Below are 19,204 nucleotides of genomic sequence, written 5' to 3' on the forward strand. Positions count from 1 at the left end.
ATGTCATCGGTGGATGTCATCGGTGGATGTCATCGGTGGATGTCATCGGTGGATGTCATCGGTGGATGTCATTAATCATGTGGGTGGCTCCAGTGCAACACCGGTCAACCCTGGTCCTGAGATGGCCTCCTTAATCGCATGCTGGTGTTTAACATTAATGCAGGTCTGTAGGCTAATGGACCGAAACATAGTTCCCATTGATGCGGAGACAAATGTGTCCTTATTTATTTATACGTCTATTTATTTATTTAATATAGTTCTACAACAGCGCAAAATGAGATTTTACAGCTTTGTATGTCATCATGCAGTGGGCCTGGAAGCTGGGGTTAATGCACGGAGTCACATTCATCATCCACCCTTCTTCTGGAAAAGTTAATTAGCACTCTGTTGAGGTCATGACGCCAACGCGCTTGTCAATCAGTTCATTTAAAAATTTCAACAGCAACGTTTGCAAGAGCTGTCCGTGGTAGGGTTAGAGCAGTGTCGCGTGGTAGGGTGCAAGGAATGAAAGGGGCCACCCCCTATGCAATGCTGTTCGCTCTATCGTAACCCCTACGACTCAAGGGTCCCGGTGGCAGTTGCACCGCCTGCACACTCGATAGCTACAGCGCCACTGGTTTAGTGGCACAACCTGTAACAATTACAACACATGGCATTGCATTTGAAAATTTACAAAGTGCTCATTTGATAAAATACCACACCAAGTATCCACGTGGGCAGACTGGCCCCCATCATAGGCATGTTGAAATTCCACCAATGACTCGTGTCCCCCAAAGGAGATGAGCACCACGCCAATGCTCACTTGATGAGAAACAGTGGGATTTTGAATGTCGGACGCCGCTTCGAAAATAACCACATGCAGATGGCAACATGGAACTGCCGCAAGGCAATTCCTGGCTCATCGTTGTCGTCGGCGATTATTTAGCGCATTGACTCCCGCACTCCAGTCCTCGCGACCCCACACGACGTGCCCCTTCAGGTTTACCCCCTTCTTGTTCCATTCGTGTGGTATTTAACCCACTGGACGCTGCACTCAACCGATGATTGGTAAACTGGCACTGGAGTTTGAGAATCACTCGCGTGATTTTATGCGCCACTGGCAGCTGGTGGCTGCAAAGTGTCACGTACGTACCTCCAGCCGGCTCGGGACACACCCCGCGTGCGGAACATCGCGCGCATTCGCGTGGATCAGAAGGAATCTCTGTGCGGAGTTTTTCAAGCTGCAGCTGTGATCGCGGGAGAGGTCGCCGGAGGAGGGAGGGAGTGAGTGAGGGAAAAGGAGGGGGGAATGCAGTAGGGCGGGGTGGTTTGCTTGGTGGGGTGGGCGGTGTGTCCCACTCCCAGGGTTCCACATTGCCCCCTCGTGCACGCGGGGTCTGTGTGTGTGTGTGTGCGTGCGACCGCGCACTGTGAATCGCTCAGTTACCACGGTGTCGCCGAGCTGCCGGTGTCCGTGCTGGGTCGCTCCGCGCTCGTAAAGAGTCTGTGACCAGCATGCGGTTTTGCGAGGTCTCTTATGGCTCAGGAATCTAAGCGAACCGATGTTGTGGTTTATAATAGCCTACCTACGCGCGTTGGGAGTTGAGCATTAGGTGCGAGGCGACGCGCTGAAACTTGTCCCGGTTGACGAAGCAATTCTGTTTTTACCCTTGAGGTTAAAGTTGGCACAGCATATGGGTCCGCAGCATGTAGCTCGCTTCTCCTATACGTTTGCACAATCCAATTAAGCGACTGCAGGACAGACGACCGCGCAGATAGAGGCCCCCGCGTGAGTTCCAGGCGAAGACGAACCTTGCCGCGGTTTATAAATAGCGATGGGCCTGCGCGTCGTTGCGCATTTCGGATGCATCTGGCGCGCTCTGCGCCGTGCTACGATCGGCAGTGGCCTCGCTGGCCGCGAGTGGCAGTGCGCGCACGGGAGGTGAACGGGGGTCGATCGCTACAGCAAAGCCACGTGGACTGAATGCGCAGTCGCGCTCCACTCGCCAATCCGCGAGTGCGCGCTCAGCTCAGTCGAGACTCGTCAAGGCAACTCGTCGCACTCGTTCGTGCAATTCACTTGCGTCGCTCTCAATTTGCTCACCGTACGTGTGCGCGCGTGTGCGTGCGAGGTTACACGCACGCCCCTGCCGTGCCAAGAGAGCAGCGCGCTTAGTTGTGCGATGCGCGATAACTATCCTTGAACACAGCGCTGATGCGTATTTTAATTTTAATTTTACGCAGCGCGCTGAAGTCCACAACACGCGCACACGCGTGCGTACAACAGCTCGAGTTGACAGGTAGACAACGAGTTAAATACGCGGACTCACTGCGAGTCTCTGAAAAGGCGCTATCACTCCACCAGTAGCAGCAGCAGCAACGCCCCCGCATAGATGACCAGCACATCGGTTTCGCTTTCAGCAGTTTCTTCGTGACTCTACGTCGAGGTCGTTCCGTCCCGAAGACGTCGCGATAGGTAACGAGTAGGTGGGTGGGGGGTAGATGGGTGGACGGCGCTGATTGCACCAGGCCCGTTCAGGTGCGCGAGAGGCGAAGTGAGCGGAGGAGTCGGCGGCCGTGGGTGGCGGTTGTGCGAGTAAGCTGGTTCCTGTGCAGATAGCAGCCGCTGTTGTGATCAAAGCTCTTGACACTCGAGTTATTGTCCTGGTTTTCGGCTCATGCGGACCACAATCTCATCACCGTCTTCTCTACCTCGACGTGCGACAGAGAGAGAGAGAGAGCGAGCGAGCGTGCGCCGATTGAAGAAGTCTTGAGATAATCCAACAAATATCAGCAGCGGCACCGTCGTCGTCATCACGGGGGAAGAGCCGAGGAGCCTCGTAGCGACCTCCCGCCGCAAGGAGCTGCACGGTCCCGGACGAATTCGTCGTGAATTTTTTGTTTGTTTGTCTCGTCGAGGCAAGAGCGTGCAGCGAACACGCGCGGGCTACAATGGGCAGACGTGGAGTGCTGGTGGTCGAGGTGAGTGAGTGAGCGAGCGTTCCCCTCGCGTGCGCACGTGCGTCAGCTTTCACGCGCGCGTCGTTGAAGTCGTCGGGGGTACAACTCCACGCGTGTGTATGCAACGCTGTCCGTCTACCGATCTGTTATCGTTAACAACTGTTATTGCTGCTGCTGCTGATGATGATGATGATGCTGCAGTACTCCGAATAATACCCCGGCAACGGCGAATAGACGCTCCGTTTGCGTTGCAACGGGATGCGTTTGGTCCCGTGTTGCCACACATTAAACGGAGAGCGCGCGCGTTACGCATTGAACGTGCGCAGCGGCGAGAGGAGTTTGGTGTTCCCATCGATGGGTTCAGCGCGGATAACCGAAGAGCACTGGGGGCCTGGTGGGGCGCTAGGGCGCAGCTCATGCGCCACTTGTGCCCCCGTAGCTCCCTGTATCGGCAGCGCGCCGCACAACCGCGAGTTAGAAACCAAACTCACACGGTTGCTAAACTTCATCAACCTTGATGTGAAGCTTTCGTGACTGCAGGAATTACTCTTTGGTTCTTTCGGTAAAGTCACGTAGAAAGAAAATAGGTTGAATGATATAGTACGACGTTTCGATTGCAACACAAGCAACCGTCATCAGCCTATCGAGTTGTATTGGCTGGCTGCTGGCTGGGCTCCTGCGGGCCCTTGCCACACCGACACTAGATGGGGCTGCACGGGACGATTCTCCGCCTAGCAGACACTACACATTGCATTGAAGTGAAAGAGCGGAAGAAGTTAGGAAGAATTCGTCCGACAGTATATATAGCGACGCGCAACGGGAGATGGGAGTAAGGAATGTTGAATACTGACACGGTTCACTTAAATTTGCTGTAAACTCTTCAATTTGTGCTTCTGTTAATGTAGTTCTTTCCGCCAGAATGTAAAAAAAAATCAACATCGAATATTTTTAAAAAAATTATTATTTTATTATTGTTCTTTTAGTGGTCCGAGTACATGATTGCGAGAAGAATATCACAAAGGCGTCTGTCTCTTATTTTCTGGTGCGGAGAAGCGGGCTCTCTGCGAGAAATCGTAACAACAATAACCCAGAGTGCCCTTTGCGAATCTCCTGCCAGCTCGCAGCCCTCCTCCTCACGCCATGGCGTCAGTCACGGGATTCTATTTTTAAATCCTTTATATTAAGTTCGCTTGCTTCCTTAGGACCGTGCAAATCTTTCGATCGTTTTTTAACCCACTTCCCGTGATCCAATCGAGCTGACATTTTGCGTGACAATTAATTTCGTGAAATTTTTTTCCCCAAATTTTACACTGTTTAGGGAAACATGAATAAATATTTAATTACCAATTGCTTAATGGTGGCAGACAATCATCTGACCCATAGGTGGCAGCCATCTCAAGCCAGAGGACGAGAGGACTCTAGCCGCCCCGATGCCACGCATATGAAGGATTTATAGTGAAAAAATTAGTTTTTACGGGTTAATTTTTTATTGTTGAATATTTCACCGGAGCGAAGTGGGGGGGGGGGGGGGGGACTCGACCGTTAGCCGTGGCCTGGAATAGAACTTAGACTGGCGGCTTCACAGCGCATTGGCTGCGTTGTGTATAAGCTTCACGTGCGCGTGCAGCGTGCGTAGTGCATAACCACGATAAGCGCTGCATTGCCTCTGATCATTACTTTTGATGTAAATATGCAACCCCCGCTGGTTCGTCTTACAGAGCTGCCTCGAGCACCAAGGATAATGACGCAATTTAATGTAATTGTGAATCATTTTCATAAACAGTGCAGTGTTTAGACTGCATATGCTGTAATGTTCTATTAGAAACCGCTATCCGACTATGCCAGGCTCTTACGTCGGATTTTGCGTCCAACTCCAAACGGCAGGTGAGTTCACCGATGATGACGATACCGATGGAGCAGGTTTACATGTTCGGCAGAAGGTCTTAATGTGAAGCGATGGAGAATGTTCGGCTAAGCCTGTCGTGTCCGTGAATCCAGTCAACTTCCGAGCAGTTTTGATGCCAAATGTAAGCTTTCTAACCCATCTAGAAGCTTCTAATCTATTCCAGTTGCGACGCGTATGCGTCTGGAACGTATCATTTACACGCAGTTTTGTATTCGCTTATGCACAGTACGATAAGTATGACTTACAACAATGAATACGCATTCACTAACATCTTTGTGTCAAACCGTGTCACGATTGAAGGCTCCCTTAACGCCGTGCCGGTTGCCTGACAGTCCGCACTTCCACGTTGAAGGGATAGGGGCCCATTCACCGGTGAAGATATCGCGACGCCGCTGATGTTGACCGTGGCCAGAACTCGGGTAGTAAACAAAAACAACCAGGTTCAAAGCGCTAGGCCACCGGCTTCAACACCGTGACTACCTACGAAATTATTTCATGGCGATGGCACTAACGTTGTTGTTGGTGGTGGTGCATAAGCAGAGGGAGAAAGAGAGAAAAAAATCGGAGCACATTCGCCAATAATGTACGCGTGGAATATTGACCCGAAATCACGAGCTTCCCACTCGACGCTGGGTTAGGGGAGCAGTAGCAGGTGGGCAGCTCGTGCTCATCCAGAGATCACTCGGTCGCCTTGGGGTCAAACTGCCGCCAAGGCAATAGCTGGCGCATGGGGTGAGCCTGCTTCGTGGAAATGTTGGGTGCTGGCTCGCAGTGGCGCCTACCTCGACTTGGCTCCACATCCATCATATGCTCGCCTTTATCGGAATGCTATTAATAGTTTCACACGTGTAGTAAGACAACATGTAAATGTGTCCGGGCGTCTCGGGAACATTTAGAGTGTAGAAGATGTGTGTGTGTCTGTGCGTGTTTTAAACGGTAACTCAGAAATAATTGTTAATTTTCAGCTGGGATAAGAGAAAAACATCCATAGTTTTTGACCGACATCGTGTTCTAGAGGCTTAATCGTGATTGTAAAGGTGTGTGTTCGTACGTATTACACGTTTATTGTGTACAGTGGTTGTCTAATTATGTATTTCTGGGTTTGGCGCACTGCACTGTGAACACACAGACGAGGCTTAGGCTGCACTGTATACCAGTGTCCTGTTGATATCTTCAACGATTTTCTCCCCCCTTCACTTCACCAAGCCGTCTGGACAGGCGCGGTGAAGTATGGTCAAACAGCCCCCGTAACCAACACGCCTTGTGGAGAGGCCTTCATCCAGCATTGGCTTGACATCGACAATATTTTTTTCATTGAATTGTCGTCAAACATGAGTCCGCATGCCATTGTAAAATGGCACGCGTGGTGTGCACGGTGTATGTGTCTGTATATGGAATATATACCCTGCATACAACGCATTAATTCGATATGTTCATAAGCATATAATTAGGTCTCTGTGTCAGCGATTTTAAAGAGCATGAGGCTTCAAAACTAAAATGTATAATGCAGTATACGTCTAAAAGTATACCAGTGAAATAAAACGACACATTTTAGCTGCTACGTATAGGCTGTAGACCATTGTGTTTAATAAGCGAGCACCTATTAAGGCCGGAATGACACACCCAGAGGTTTCGTGATCATCATCAGATCCCGGCCGCCTTTGTCTCCCCATAAACGGATGTGCACACACAAACCACAGCAACAGTTATTCATTTGAGGTCGAGCCGACCTAGGAGATTCCCATTACAGGCTGAGATACGACTTGTGACTAGTGTGGGTGGCGGGGCCAGAAACCGCCCTTCCCCGGCCGCCTTTGTCTCCCCAGTGCTGACGTTTACACACCACACCGGTTACTCGTTTAAGGCTGAGTGGACCTAATAGGGAGACCTAAGACCAGTTCAGATAATCGTCTCTGGTGTTTGGCCGTGAGCGGGAATCGAACTCAGGTGGCCGGGTTCGTAGTGCAGCGCGCTAACCGCTACACCACCGCTCCCCACTGGCATATAACACACACACATATATAACACACACACACAGATTTTCACACAGCCGCCAGGCGTGCTGAGCAGTAACCCCCAGAGAGGGAGCAGCTTCTGCAGAGGCGTTCAGCTTTAATCGACAACAAGCGGAGCACGTGGCGGGCGAGAGGCACTCCCGCCGCTGAACGCGCTAATTGCACGTGCCCAGCGATGTATTAAACGTAAGGAGCTTGTAATTACTACGAGACGAACCCCCCAGCACCCCGTCCCACCACTCCACACCCTTCAATACATATTCGCGCCTGTCGCTTTCTTGTTCTTGGTTCTTTCGGTAAAGTCACGTAGAAGGGAAATAATAAAATAATAAAAATAAAACATACTAAAATAATTCTCACGACGTTTCGGCCACAACGCAAGCAACGCAAGTAGCCGTCCTCAGGTGAAGAACAGGTCTGTCGGAAAGACAGCGACCTGTTCTTCACCTGAGGACGGTTGCTTGCGTTGTGGCCGAAACGTAGTGAGAATTATTATGTTAAATTTTTATTATTTTATTATTTCCCTTCTACGTGACTTTACCAAAAGAACCAAGAAGATGAATCCCTGCAGTCACGAAAGCTTTAAATCGAAATGTGTCGCTTTCTTGTTCGCATGATTGATGTTGATGAAGAAGAGCACCCAACAATTGCAATTGTACGGCGATACCACGATGTATGTCTGCCCCTTTAACGCCGTTTCGCAACTACGTCGTCACTTGATGATTATATTATCAACGCCACCACCAGCTGACTTGCGTCGCTGCAGCTCACACGAACGTCGCTGACAGCATCGTCCGTGCTTTACTCTGGTGTCCCTTGCCTCGGGCTTCGCCACCCACCCTGCACATTGCTTCGATGTGCACCTTTTTGGTTCTATCGGTAAAGTCACGTAGAAGGGAAGTAATACAATTATAAAAATAAAACATAATAAAACAATTCTCATATAATTATAATAATAATTCTCATATAATTATTTTATTATGTTTTATTTTTATTATTTTATTACTTCCATTCTACGTGACTTTACCGAAACAACCAAGAAGATGAATCCCTGCAGTCACGACAGCTTTAAATCGAAATTCGATTTGCACCGTTTCGATATTCGTCGCACCTTTCAGGTAAACCGGGGTACCACTGTGCATTGAGGTGGTTGAGCCACAACGATTGCGTCAGGAGGAGCGGAGGGAATCACCGCCATGGTGTCTCCTTCGTATTTGTGAATCAGGCATTGATTGAGTGGTTATATGCCAGAGCGTTTTACATTTTCCAGTTGTGCATGATCATCATCATCATCAGATATTCGTATCGGCTGCTGCCATGGTTTGTGCGGTCGATGCGATTCGGGAAGGGATCTTCTGCGTCGGCTCTCTCACGAGGTGCTTGCGACTTCTTGTGAGCTCCACTTGGCTTTCCAAGCACCACCACCGGGGCACCCCCGCGTGGACCCAACACACTATTTAGTGAATCACGCAGAGATTTGTGAAACCACAAACCCGTTTGGCTGCGAGGTGGCCTGGCCGGGAGATGGCAGTACAGCAAGTTTCATTGATTTATTTATCGTGAACCCATCTATGCACAGCTTTGCGGTGTTATCCCCTCGGATGCGGGTGGTGGAATTGGCAAAATATCTCACTGCAGAACCCTCCTGGGAAAAAAAGAGCATTAAGTGCATTGATAAACGTGCAACTGCTGTAACCAAGGTTATCACGAATGTGGCTCCCCTGGATTAACAGAGTGCATTGTTCATTAATATTCTTTGCAGTATTTCTACAATTCCAAGATATCTGCAACATCCTATGTAAAGGGTGATCCTTTTATAGATAACCCTCAGACGTTTGGTTACGTGATTCAACATCGAATTTGTGAACATTGATCTTAAGAGGGTAGGCAAAGCAACATTTCATTTCACAACCTTCCACACATCGATCACAAATGTTAAGACACACAACAATCGCTGCCACTGCACACAACCACCGGTTGAGAGGAAAGTTAAGAGGGGCATTTTAAAACCAACGGGATATCAATAAATGGATCACCGTGTGTAACGGTCACAACAGAGTTGGCTCGGAAAATGCCATCAGCCCACTCTGCCGCTCGCTCGGCACACCTGGGGGCCACGCTGAAATCCTTTTGAGGAACGCACGGTCACCATGAATTTCAATCACGTGAGAATCCATCTTTGATCGTCTACGTGTTGAACTTTTTTCGCACCGTACGTAGCCAACCGACTCGACCGTTAGCCGTGGCCTGGAATAGAACTTAGACTGGCGGCTTCACAGCGCATTGGCTGCGTTGTGTATAAGCTTCACGTGCGCGTGCAGCGTGCGTAGTGCATAACCACGATAAGCGCTGCATTGCCTCTGATCATTACTTTTGATGTAAATATGCAACCCCCGCTGGTTCGTCTTACAGAGCTGCCTCGAGCACCAAGGATAATGACGCAATTTAATGTAATTGTGAATCATTTTCATAAACAGTGCAGTGTTTAGACTGCATATGCTGTAATGTTCTATTAGAAACCGCTATCCGACTATGCCAGGCTCTTACGTCGGATTTTGCGTCCAACTCCAAACGGCAGGTGAGTTCACCGATGATGACGATACCGATGGAGCAGGTTTACATGTTCGGCAGAAGGTCTTAATGTGAAGCGATGGAGAATGTTCGGCTAAGCCTGTCGTGTCCGTGAATCCAGTCAACTTCCGAGCAGTTTTGATGCCAAATGTAAGCTTTCTAACCCATCTAGAAGCTTCTAATCTATTCCAGTTGCGACGCGTATGCGTCTGGAACGTATCATTTACACGCAGTTTTGTATTCGCTTATGCACAGTACGATAAGTATGACTTACAACAATGAATACGCATTCACTAACATCTTTGTGTCAAACCGTGTCACGATTGAAGGCTCCCTTAACGCCGTGCCGGTTGCCTGACAGTCCGCACTTCCACGTTGAAGGGATAGGGGCCCATTCACCGGTGAAGATATCGCGACGCCGCTGATGTTGACCGTGGCCAGAACTCGGGTAGTAAACAAAAACAACCAGGTTCAAAGCGCTAGGCCACCGGCTTCAACACCGTGACTACCTACGAAATTATTTCATGGCGATGGCACTAACGTTGTTGTTGGTGGTGGTGCATAAGCAGAGGGAGAAAGAGAGAAAAAAATCGGAGCACATTCGCCAATAATGTACGCGTGGAATATTGATCCGAAATCACGAGCTTCCCACTCGACGCTGGGTTAGGGGAGCAGTAGCAGGTGGGCAGCTCGTGCTCATCCAGAGATCACTCGGTCGCCTTGGGGTCAAACTGCGCCAAGGCAATAGCTGGCGCATGGGGTGAGCCTGCTTCGTGGAAATGTTGGGTGCTGGCTCGCAGTGGCGCCTACCTCGACTTGGCTCCACATCCATCATATGCTCGCCTTTATCGGAATGCTATTAATAGTTTCACACGTGTAGTAAGACAACATGTAAATGTGTCCGGGCGTCTCGGGAACATTTAGAGTGTAGAAGATGTGTGTGTGTCTGTGCGTGTTTTAAACGGTAACTCAGAAATAATTGTTAATTTTCAGCTGGGATAAGAGAAAAACATCCATAGTTTTTGACCGACATCGTGTTCTAGAGGCTTAATCGTGATTGTAAAGGTGTGTGTTCGTACGTATTACACGTTTATTGTGTACAGTGGTTGTCTAATTATGTATTTCTGGGTTTGGCGCACTGCACTGTGAACACACAGACGAGGCTTAGGCTGCACTGTATACCAGTGTCCTGTTGATATCTTCAACGATTTTCTCCCCCCTTCACTTCACCAAGCCGTCTGGACAGGCGCGGTGAAGTATGGTCAAACAGCCCCCGTAACCAACACGCCTTGTGGAGAGGCCTTCATCCAGCATTGGCTTGACATCGACAATATTTTTTTCATTGAATTGTCGTCAAACATGAGTCCGCATGCCATTGTAAAATGGCACGCGTGGTGTGCACGGTGTATGTGTCTGTATATGGAATATATACCCTGCATACAACGCATTAATTCGATATGTTCATAAGCATATAATTAGGTCTCTGTGTCAGCGATTTTAAAGAGCATGAGGCTTCAAAACTAAAATGTATAATGCAGTATACGTCTAAAAGTATACCAGTGAAATAAAACGACACATTTTAGCTGCTACGTATAGGCTGTAGACCATTGTGTTTAATAAGCGAGCACCTATTAAGGCCGGAATGACACACCCAGAGGTTTCGTGATCATCATCAGATCCCGGCCGCCTTTGTCTCCCCATAAACGGATGTGCACACACAAACCACAGCAACAGTTATTCATTTGAGGTCGAGCCGACCTAGGAGATTCCCATTACAGGCTGAGATACGACTTGTGACTAGTGTGGGTGGCGGGGCCAGAAACCGCCCTTCCCCGGCCGCCTTTGTCTCCCCAGTGCTGACGTTTACACACCACACCGGTTACTCGTTTAAGGCTGAGTGGACCTAATAGGGAGACCTAAGACCAGTTCAGATAATCGTCTCTGGTGTTTGGCCGTGAGCGGGAATCGAACTCAGGTGGCCGGGTTCGTAGTGCAGCGCGCTAACCGCTACACCACCGCTCCCCACTGGCATATAACACACACACATATATAACACACACACACAGATTTTCACACAGCCGCCAGGCGTGCTGAGCAGTAACCCCCAGAGAGGGAGCAGCTTCTGCAGAGGCGTTCAGCTTTAATCGACAACAAGCGGAGCACGTGGCGGGCGAGAGGCACTCCCGCCGCTGAACGCGCTAATTGCACGTGCCCAGCGATGTATTAAACGTAAGGAGCTTGTAATTACTACGAGACGAACCCCCCAGCACCCCGTCCCACCACTCCACACCCTTCAATACATATTCGCGCCTGTCGCTTTCTTGTTCTTGGTTCTTTCGGTAAAGTCACGTAGAAGGGAAATAATAAAATAATAAAAATAAAACATACTAAAATAATTCTCACGACGTTTCGGCCACAACGCAAGCAACGCAAGTAGCCGTCCTCAGGTGAAGAACAGGTCTGTCGGAAAGACAGCGACCTGTTCTTCACCTGAGGACGGTTGCTTGCGTTGTGGCCGAAACGTAGTGAGAATTATTATGTTAAATTTTTATTATTTTATTATTTCCCTTCTACGTGACTTTACCAAAAGAACCAAGAAGATGAATCCCTGCAGTCACGAAAGCTTTAAATCGAAATGTGTCGCTTTCTTGTTCGCATGATTGATGTTGATGAAGAAGAGCACCCAACAATTGCAATTGTACGGCGATACCACGATGTATGTCTGCCCCTTTAACGCCGTTTCGCAACTACGTCGTCACTTGATGATTATATTATCAACGCCACCACCAGCTGACTTGCGTCGCTGCAGCTCACACGAACGTCGCTGACAGCATCGTCCGTGCTTTACTCTGGTGTCCCTTGCCTCGGGCTTCGCCACCCACCCTGCACATTGCTTCGATGTGCACCTTTTTGGTTCTATCGGTAAAGTCACGTAGAAGGGAAGTAATACAATTATAAAAATAAAACATAATAAAACAATTCTCATATAATTATAATAATAATTCTCATATAATTATTTTATTATGTTTTATTTTTATTATTTTATTACTTCCATTCTACGTGACTTTACCGAAACAACCAAGAAGATGAATCCCTGCAGTCACGACAGCTTTAAATCGAAATTCGATTTGCACCGTTTCGATATTCGTCGCACCTTTCAGGTAAACCGGGGTACCACTGTGCATTGAGGTGGTTGAGCCACAACGATTGCGTCAGGAGGAGCGGAGGGAATCACCGCCATGGTGTCTCCTTCGTATTTGTGAATCAGGCATTGATTGAGTGGTTATATGCCAGAGCGTTTTACATTTTCCAGTTGTGCATGATCATCATCATCATCAGATATTCGTATCGGCTGCTGCCATGGTTTGTGCGGTCGATGCGATTCGGGAAGGGATCTTCTGCGTCGGCTCTCTCACGAGGTGCTTGCGACTTCTTGTGAGCTCCACTTGGCTTTCCAAGCACCACCACCGGGGCACCCCCGCGTGGACCCAACACACTATTTAGTGAATCACGCAGAGATTTGTGAAACCACAAACCCGTTTGGCTGCGAGGTGGCCTGGCCGGGAGATGGCAGTACAGCAAGTTTCATTGATTTATTTATCGTGAACCCATCTATGCACAGCTTTGCGGTGTTATCCCCTCGGATGCGGGTGGTGGAATTGGCAAAATATCTCACTGCAGAACCCTCCTGGGAAAAAAGAGCATTAAGTGCATTGATAAACGTGCAACTGCTGTAACCAAGGTTATCACGAATGTGGCTCCCCTGGATTAACAGAGTGCATTGTTCATTAATATTCTTTGCAGTATTTCTACAATTCCAAGATATCTGCAACATCCTATGTAAAGGGTGATCCTTTTATAGATAACCCTCAGACGTTTGGTTACGTGATTCAACATCGAATTTGTGAACATTGATCTTAAGAGGGTAGGCAAAGCAACATTTCATTTCACAACCTTCCACACATCGATCACAAATGTTAAGACACACAACAATCGCTGCCACTGCACACAACCACCGGTTGAGAGGAAAGTTAAGAGGGGCATTTTAAAACCAACGGGATATCAATAAATGGATCACCGTGTGTAACGGTCACAACAGAGTTGGCTCGGAAAATGCCATCAGCCCACTCTGCCGCTCGCTCGGCACACCTGGGGGCCACGCTGAAATCCTTTTGAGGAACGCACGGTCACCATGAATTTCAATCACGTGAGAATCCATCTTTGATCGTCTACGTGTTGAACTTTTTTCGCACCGTACGTAGCCAACCGTGGCCAATCGTCACGTCTGTCCACACAGCGCACAACTGCCAGGCTTCAGAGTCAAGGAGACCGACGGAACGTGTCACATTTCACCATCGATGCTGCCTCACAACGTGATACACGCAATCGATGTATATCCCTACCCGTTGTCGGGCAGTGTTCATGACAAATGCATTAGACGTGAACGTGTGTGCGCTTCGACACCGCTGCCGATGAATACCCTTCCACATCTATCTGCTGAAGAAAGCAATGAGTGCTTGGTGCGCGCGCGCTAATGGGAGCTCAGTGGCGAGCAGTATGCTGGCGTTGTGAGAGTGCCCGCATCTTGATAAGACGTTCTCGAACGTTAAGGACGTGGGCCCGGAATGGCCTGTGCATCAATAGGGAGGCATGCGGACAGGCTAAGTGGAAGTCCAACAATGAGCCGGCGGTTTGGGAAAGCATGCCGTGTTCCCGAGGATCTTCCTTCCCAACAATTCATTGCCAGCTATTTGCCGTCGGTGGCCGTGGCGTGGCTATTCATGCACGCACGCACGCGCGTGCCCTGTTTGGCATGGTCGACGCGCGTGCGTGTGTGCGTGTGTGTAATTGTGGGAGCGGTGGCGTGGGGGTTAGCGCTACGCTGCGCTAAGAACCCGGCGACCAGAGTTCGATTCCCGCTCACGGCCAAAATCGGTGACGATTTTCTGAACCGGTCATGGGCCTCCCCTATGTCGACTCAGCCTCAAATGGGTCCGTCGTGCGATGTGTAAACATCGACACTGGGGAGAAAAAGGCAGCCGGGCGTCGTGTTGGCCAACCCCTCGTGTGCCCTGTCGGCCTTAATAGGTGCTCGCTAACAGCACTTGCCCCTACAGTCTGTTAAAGGTTGAGGGGTATTTAGTTGTATTCTCGTGGGTAGTGGGGAGGAAACGGTTATTGCAATGTGCCATGGACACCCAGGTACTTAAATTACGTTCAGTTCCCAGTCACAGCCAACGTCTTGTCTTGCCTTTAAAGGAGTACCTGGTGCAGTGTGTGAACATCAGATTTGGGGGGAGACAAAGGTGGCTGGCCGTGATGCTGACGACACCACCTCATCATGTGCCATTCAGGCCTTGTTCGGTGCTCCACAACAACAGTCTTCTTTGTCTTTGTAAGTGCTACGCAGGCATTGTGCTGAGATGTGCGTTGCTTTGCTTTAGTAGGTGTGGACTCTCCCTGCCGGGGATTATGTATGTTTGTACGTATGTTGAACTTCTTTCTCACCGTACATAGCTCGTAAACACGACAATTAACAACACAAATGGAACGAGAGTTTTAAAAGTGCGCAATTAACCACGGAGAGTTGACATGCTTGGAATCGCATTGAGCGACAGAGAAAGAGGAACGCGTGGATTCGAGGACGCACACTCACAGGTGAATGACTCACCCATCCAAACTCGCACGGCAACCGAGTGGCCGTGGGCAGGAGCGTGCCCAGGAGGGACGGCGGCCGAGGAGACGGAGCTCGTGTGCAGTGTCCTGTGTGGATTAGTACGTGGCAGGATGGTGACAGACGGCGATTCATACGGCAGTTAATGAACCGAGTTCCTAGCACGATGTTGACGATGTGTTTCCCATGCGAGGTGAACTCTGATCGTCGTCGTCCTGCGTGTGTGCGTGTGCTGTGCACGCCGTGGCAGGCGCTGTGCGTCGTGTTGGGGTGCTCCATCACGAGGATCCTGAGCGAGCAGGGATGCGAGGTTACCATCGTCGCTGCCAACGCCACGGGTAATGCGTGCACACCGTCGCGAAACCCATCACAGGGGCCCTCACGGCTCACAACTCTGTTACACCCCCACACCCAACACCCCTCCCCCGCACCACGGTAAGAACGGACACCCACACATCACGAATTCTCATCTGGCTGCCGCTGTGCTGGCCTATTTATTCCATCGTTAATTTTGTTGTTTTTAATCGGCGAACACACGCAACAACAACAACAACAAAAATACCTTCGAAGCTTCACGTTTTTTCCTTCTCGCCTTTGATCCCGTTCGGCGCTGGAGTTTGCCGAATCACGTGTAACACACCAAAGTAGACCGCGCCTGGCATGCCATTGCGTTCGCGTTGACGCGGACAAATCGTTTGCTGGCTCCACGTGTACATCGTTTCGCTGCGATCGGTAAGGCTGCCGAGAGAAAGAGTCGAGCGGGTGATGCCAATGTCCCGATTAGCAATGTGCACGATGGGTGACATCAGCGCAGTGAGTGTTACGAAGGGCGAGCCGGTGGCGTACGGTTCGGTGCCATCAACACAATTGATTGGACCTGAGTTTCTTAGCGATGAAGGTTTTATATCGGACGCTTTGCTATTGAATAACGCGCATTAGAGTTCGTGATTGTACACGGTGACCTGTGACTTATTATTATCAAAGTAATCCATGGTGTTCTAGATTTGAAGTTTTCGTGACTGCAAGGATCCATACTCTTTGGTTTTTCCGGTTAAAAATATAAAATAAATTAAAATGAAAAAAATTAAATAAAATCACGACGTTTCGGAAGCAACACAAGTCAACACCTGATGATGGTTGCTTGTGTTGCTTCCGAAACGTCGCGATTTAATTTTATTTGTTTTCATTTCAATATATTTTATATTTTTTACCTACGTGAGTTAACCGGAAAAAACACAGAGTATAATCCATGGTGCACAATTCTTCACGTGCACAGAAAAGTCTCACTAAGTTCGCAAGACCCTTTTTTTCAGGATGGTTCGGTTAGGTATATTTGGCCAGTGCTGTGAAAAGTATGTTTGTTATTGGAAGGAAACTGGAATTCCCAGAGAAAAGCAAGCATATGGGAAAATGATATTCATATTCTGCACGACAGTTCAAATCGCTGTTGGCTGTGCAGCCTCTTCCTGGAGACATTATTGCCCTGCCTGCGGGTGTCTCAAACTGGCTCCATCTCTGTTTGATCCACCAATCCCACTTGAAAGTAACTGGATGACATAATCACAACTAAGGTTAGAAACGTACAAAAATTTCCAAGCCAAATATTGCCTCTTGACAGTTTTCTTTTATAGCAAGCCTGTGAAAATAATAAATTAGGTTATCCACTTTTATTTATGGCTTTTTCGCCGTCCCTTTGGTCATTTTTCTGAATGACAGGTTACATATTTTATTTTTTGCTGTTTTTCACTAAAAACAAATGTGAAAGAATTATTATAAAACATTTTAAGGTGCATTTTCGCCCTTAAATGTACCTTTTTGTGACGACCATCATTTTAACTTGAAAAATGAATTAAACATATGATTTCCGGCTTTTGGATTTCAAAACAGAGTCCAATACATCCAGGGTTATTAAAATTTACGATCTTGAAGTTGTTATTGCAACATCCACTATAAGTGCCTGCGTTTATAACTTGCAGAGTTTGAATTTTTCTCAAAGCCAAAATGGATACGAAAATACGATACAAAGCACTGTGGTATTTCGTTGCGAGGTAATGCTATTTTTGACAAAATTATATTTTTCTTCCCGTAAGAGTTGCTTCCGCTTGGTTTGAACGGTTTTTGACGTTTAACGAAATTTGTGAAATACCTTCAGAAATATTCCATTTTTTAAATCCTTTATATTAAGTTCGCTTGCTTGCTTGCGTGCTTGCGTGCTTGCTTGCTTGCTTACGACCGTGCAAATCTTTCGGTCGTTTTTTAACCCACTTTCCGTGATCCAATCGAGCTGACATTTTGCACACAGGCTCGTTGTGCGAGACAATTAATGTTCGTGAAAATTTTTTTCCAAAATTTTACACTGTTTAGGGAAAACAAATTAAATATTTAATTACCAATTGCCTAATACTGGCAGACAATCATCTGACCCATAGGTGGCAGCCATCTCAAGCCAGAGGACGAGAGGACTCTAGCCGCCACGCATATAAAGGATTTAGAGTGAAAAACTTTGTTTTTACGGGTTATACTTATTACCAGAGGTGGGACAAAGTCATTGTTATGCAAGTCCAAGTCGAGTCTGAAGTCATCAAATTCATGACTCGAGTCTGACTCGAGTCCAAGTCACATGACTCGAGTCCACACCTCAGAGGTGGGACAAAGTCATTGTTATGCAAGTCCAAGTCGAGTCTGAAGTCATCAAATTCATGACTCGAGTCTGACTCGAGTCCAAGTCACATGACTCGAGTCCACACCTCTGCTTATTACACATGAAGTCAAACATTTTTGTAAACTCTAACCGACAGATGACACTCCGAAGTGAGCGGCCAAGAGACATCGGCTGACAGCCGTGTTGGCAGAGGGACAATTGAAGTGTCACACCGCTAGCGATGTCAGTGCACCCAGGTCTTACTGCTCGGGGCTCGTCGCACGCTCCACGATCTTTCCGGTTGACTTCAAGAACCATGTAAACGTGAAACCAGACATTTATTGTGCCCATGAAACAAGGAACTACATCACTGGCAGTTTAAAATGCCTCACTGCAAATCCCGCTGTGACCTGGGGAGGTTAAGTGCTGAACTCTTTTCTCATGCGAACGCGATATCTACTGTATGTAAGCTAGAACTGTGAAAAGATTTCACACGCTTTGCTCGATGTCCCCATGCCCATAAAGTGTGCTCAGTTATCCCCTCCCCTCATACCCCCCCACCCCCGAACACCTTGCAAGCAGCCTCTTCTCAGCCCACTTCTTGCCCACCTTCACACGACTCACCCTCACCCACAGTCCCTCCTCGGTGTAGACGTAGAACAGTGAAAGCATTTTGTACGGCGTAACCACAGGGGGTCACTTGTGAAATGAATGGCATAAATGCAACACAAATGATTCACATATACACACACACGCTCTCTGTAATATTGCGTGGGTTTGGCTGCGACACGGGGGCTAATGCACGGTGAGTGGCGAGCGATATCTGAATTGGTTCGACTATGACCCCCACCGCCCCCTCGACCAGCCCACACTAACCAGCGTGGTGAAGTGTGGTCAAACAACCGACCATTACTGACATGGACCGGCGGAAGCCTTCATCCAGCAGTGGATTGACTAAGAACTGCATCGCATGGCGTCGTCTCATATTCCAGTGGATGATTTGCTCAGTGTGACACCAACGTCTCAATGACCGTTATCTCAGTCCACCGAACCTGGTTCTTGAAATATTTTCCCACTCAGGCACTGATCAGGCTCAGTCCTGCTTGGCTTCCTGGAGTCCTTTAAGCGAAACATTGGGATCCTTCGGGGTGAACATGCCCAACTGAGATACGAGCACACATACGCGCGTGCAAACATATGCACATATGTGCAAAATATTGGAAGGAGGTAGTGAAAAATTGGATATTAAAAGCACATACGTACTCTCCTCCCACACACCGCTTTTTTAGTTCTTAGTAACATAACCATTAAGCTTGCTGACTATTTTAATAATCAGCATACAAAGATGGGACTTAACAAAAAATCCCATGGTTAGTTTGGTTTTATAATTTGCCGATTTATTTTTAACCTCTTCCCACTCGTTACACGCGCACGCAGCGAGAAGGACATTCCTGCTC

General features: G+C 48.3%; 1 protein-coding gene across 2 annotated transcripts in view; it reads left to right on the forward strand.

Moving 5' to 3' along the window:
* Positions 1-1,384: 1,384 nt before the first annotated feature.
* LOC133346182 (corticotropin-releasing factor receptor 2-like) overlaps positions 1,385-19,204 on the forward strand; it is a 59,153-nt gene continuing 41,333 nt past the window's right edge. For both annotated transcript variants that reach the window (XM_061557667.1, XM_061557668.1), the window contains exons 1-2: positions 1,385-2,961; positions 15,357-15,444. In XM_061557667.1, coding sequence (XP_061413651.1) covers positions 2,932-2,961; positions 15,357-15,444 — 118 coding nt within the window. In that variant the 5' untranslated portion in view covers positions 1,385-2,931. The remainder of the gene's footprint in view (positions 2,962-15,356; positions 15,445-19,204) is intronic.

Source organism: Lethenteron reissneri, chromosome 23, assembly GCF_015708825.2.
Source record: "Lethenteron reissneri isolate LAM-NWPU_2019-01 chromosome 23, ASM1570882v1, whole genome shotgun sequence".
NCBI lineage: Eukaryota > Metazoa > Chordata > Hyperoartia > Petromyzontiformes > Petromyzontidae > Lethenteron > Lethenteron reissneri.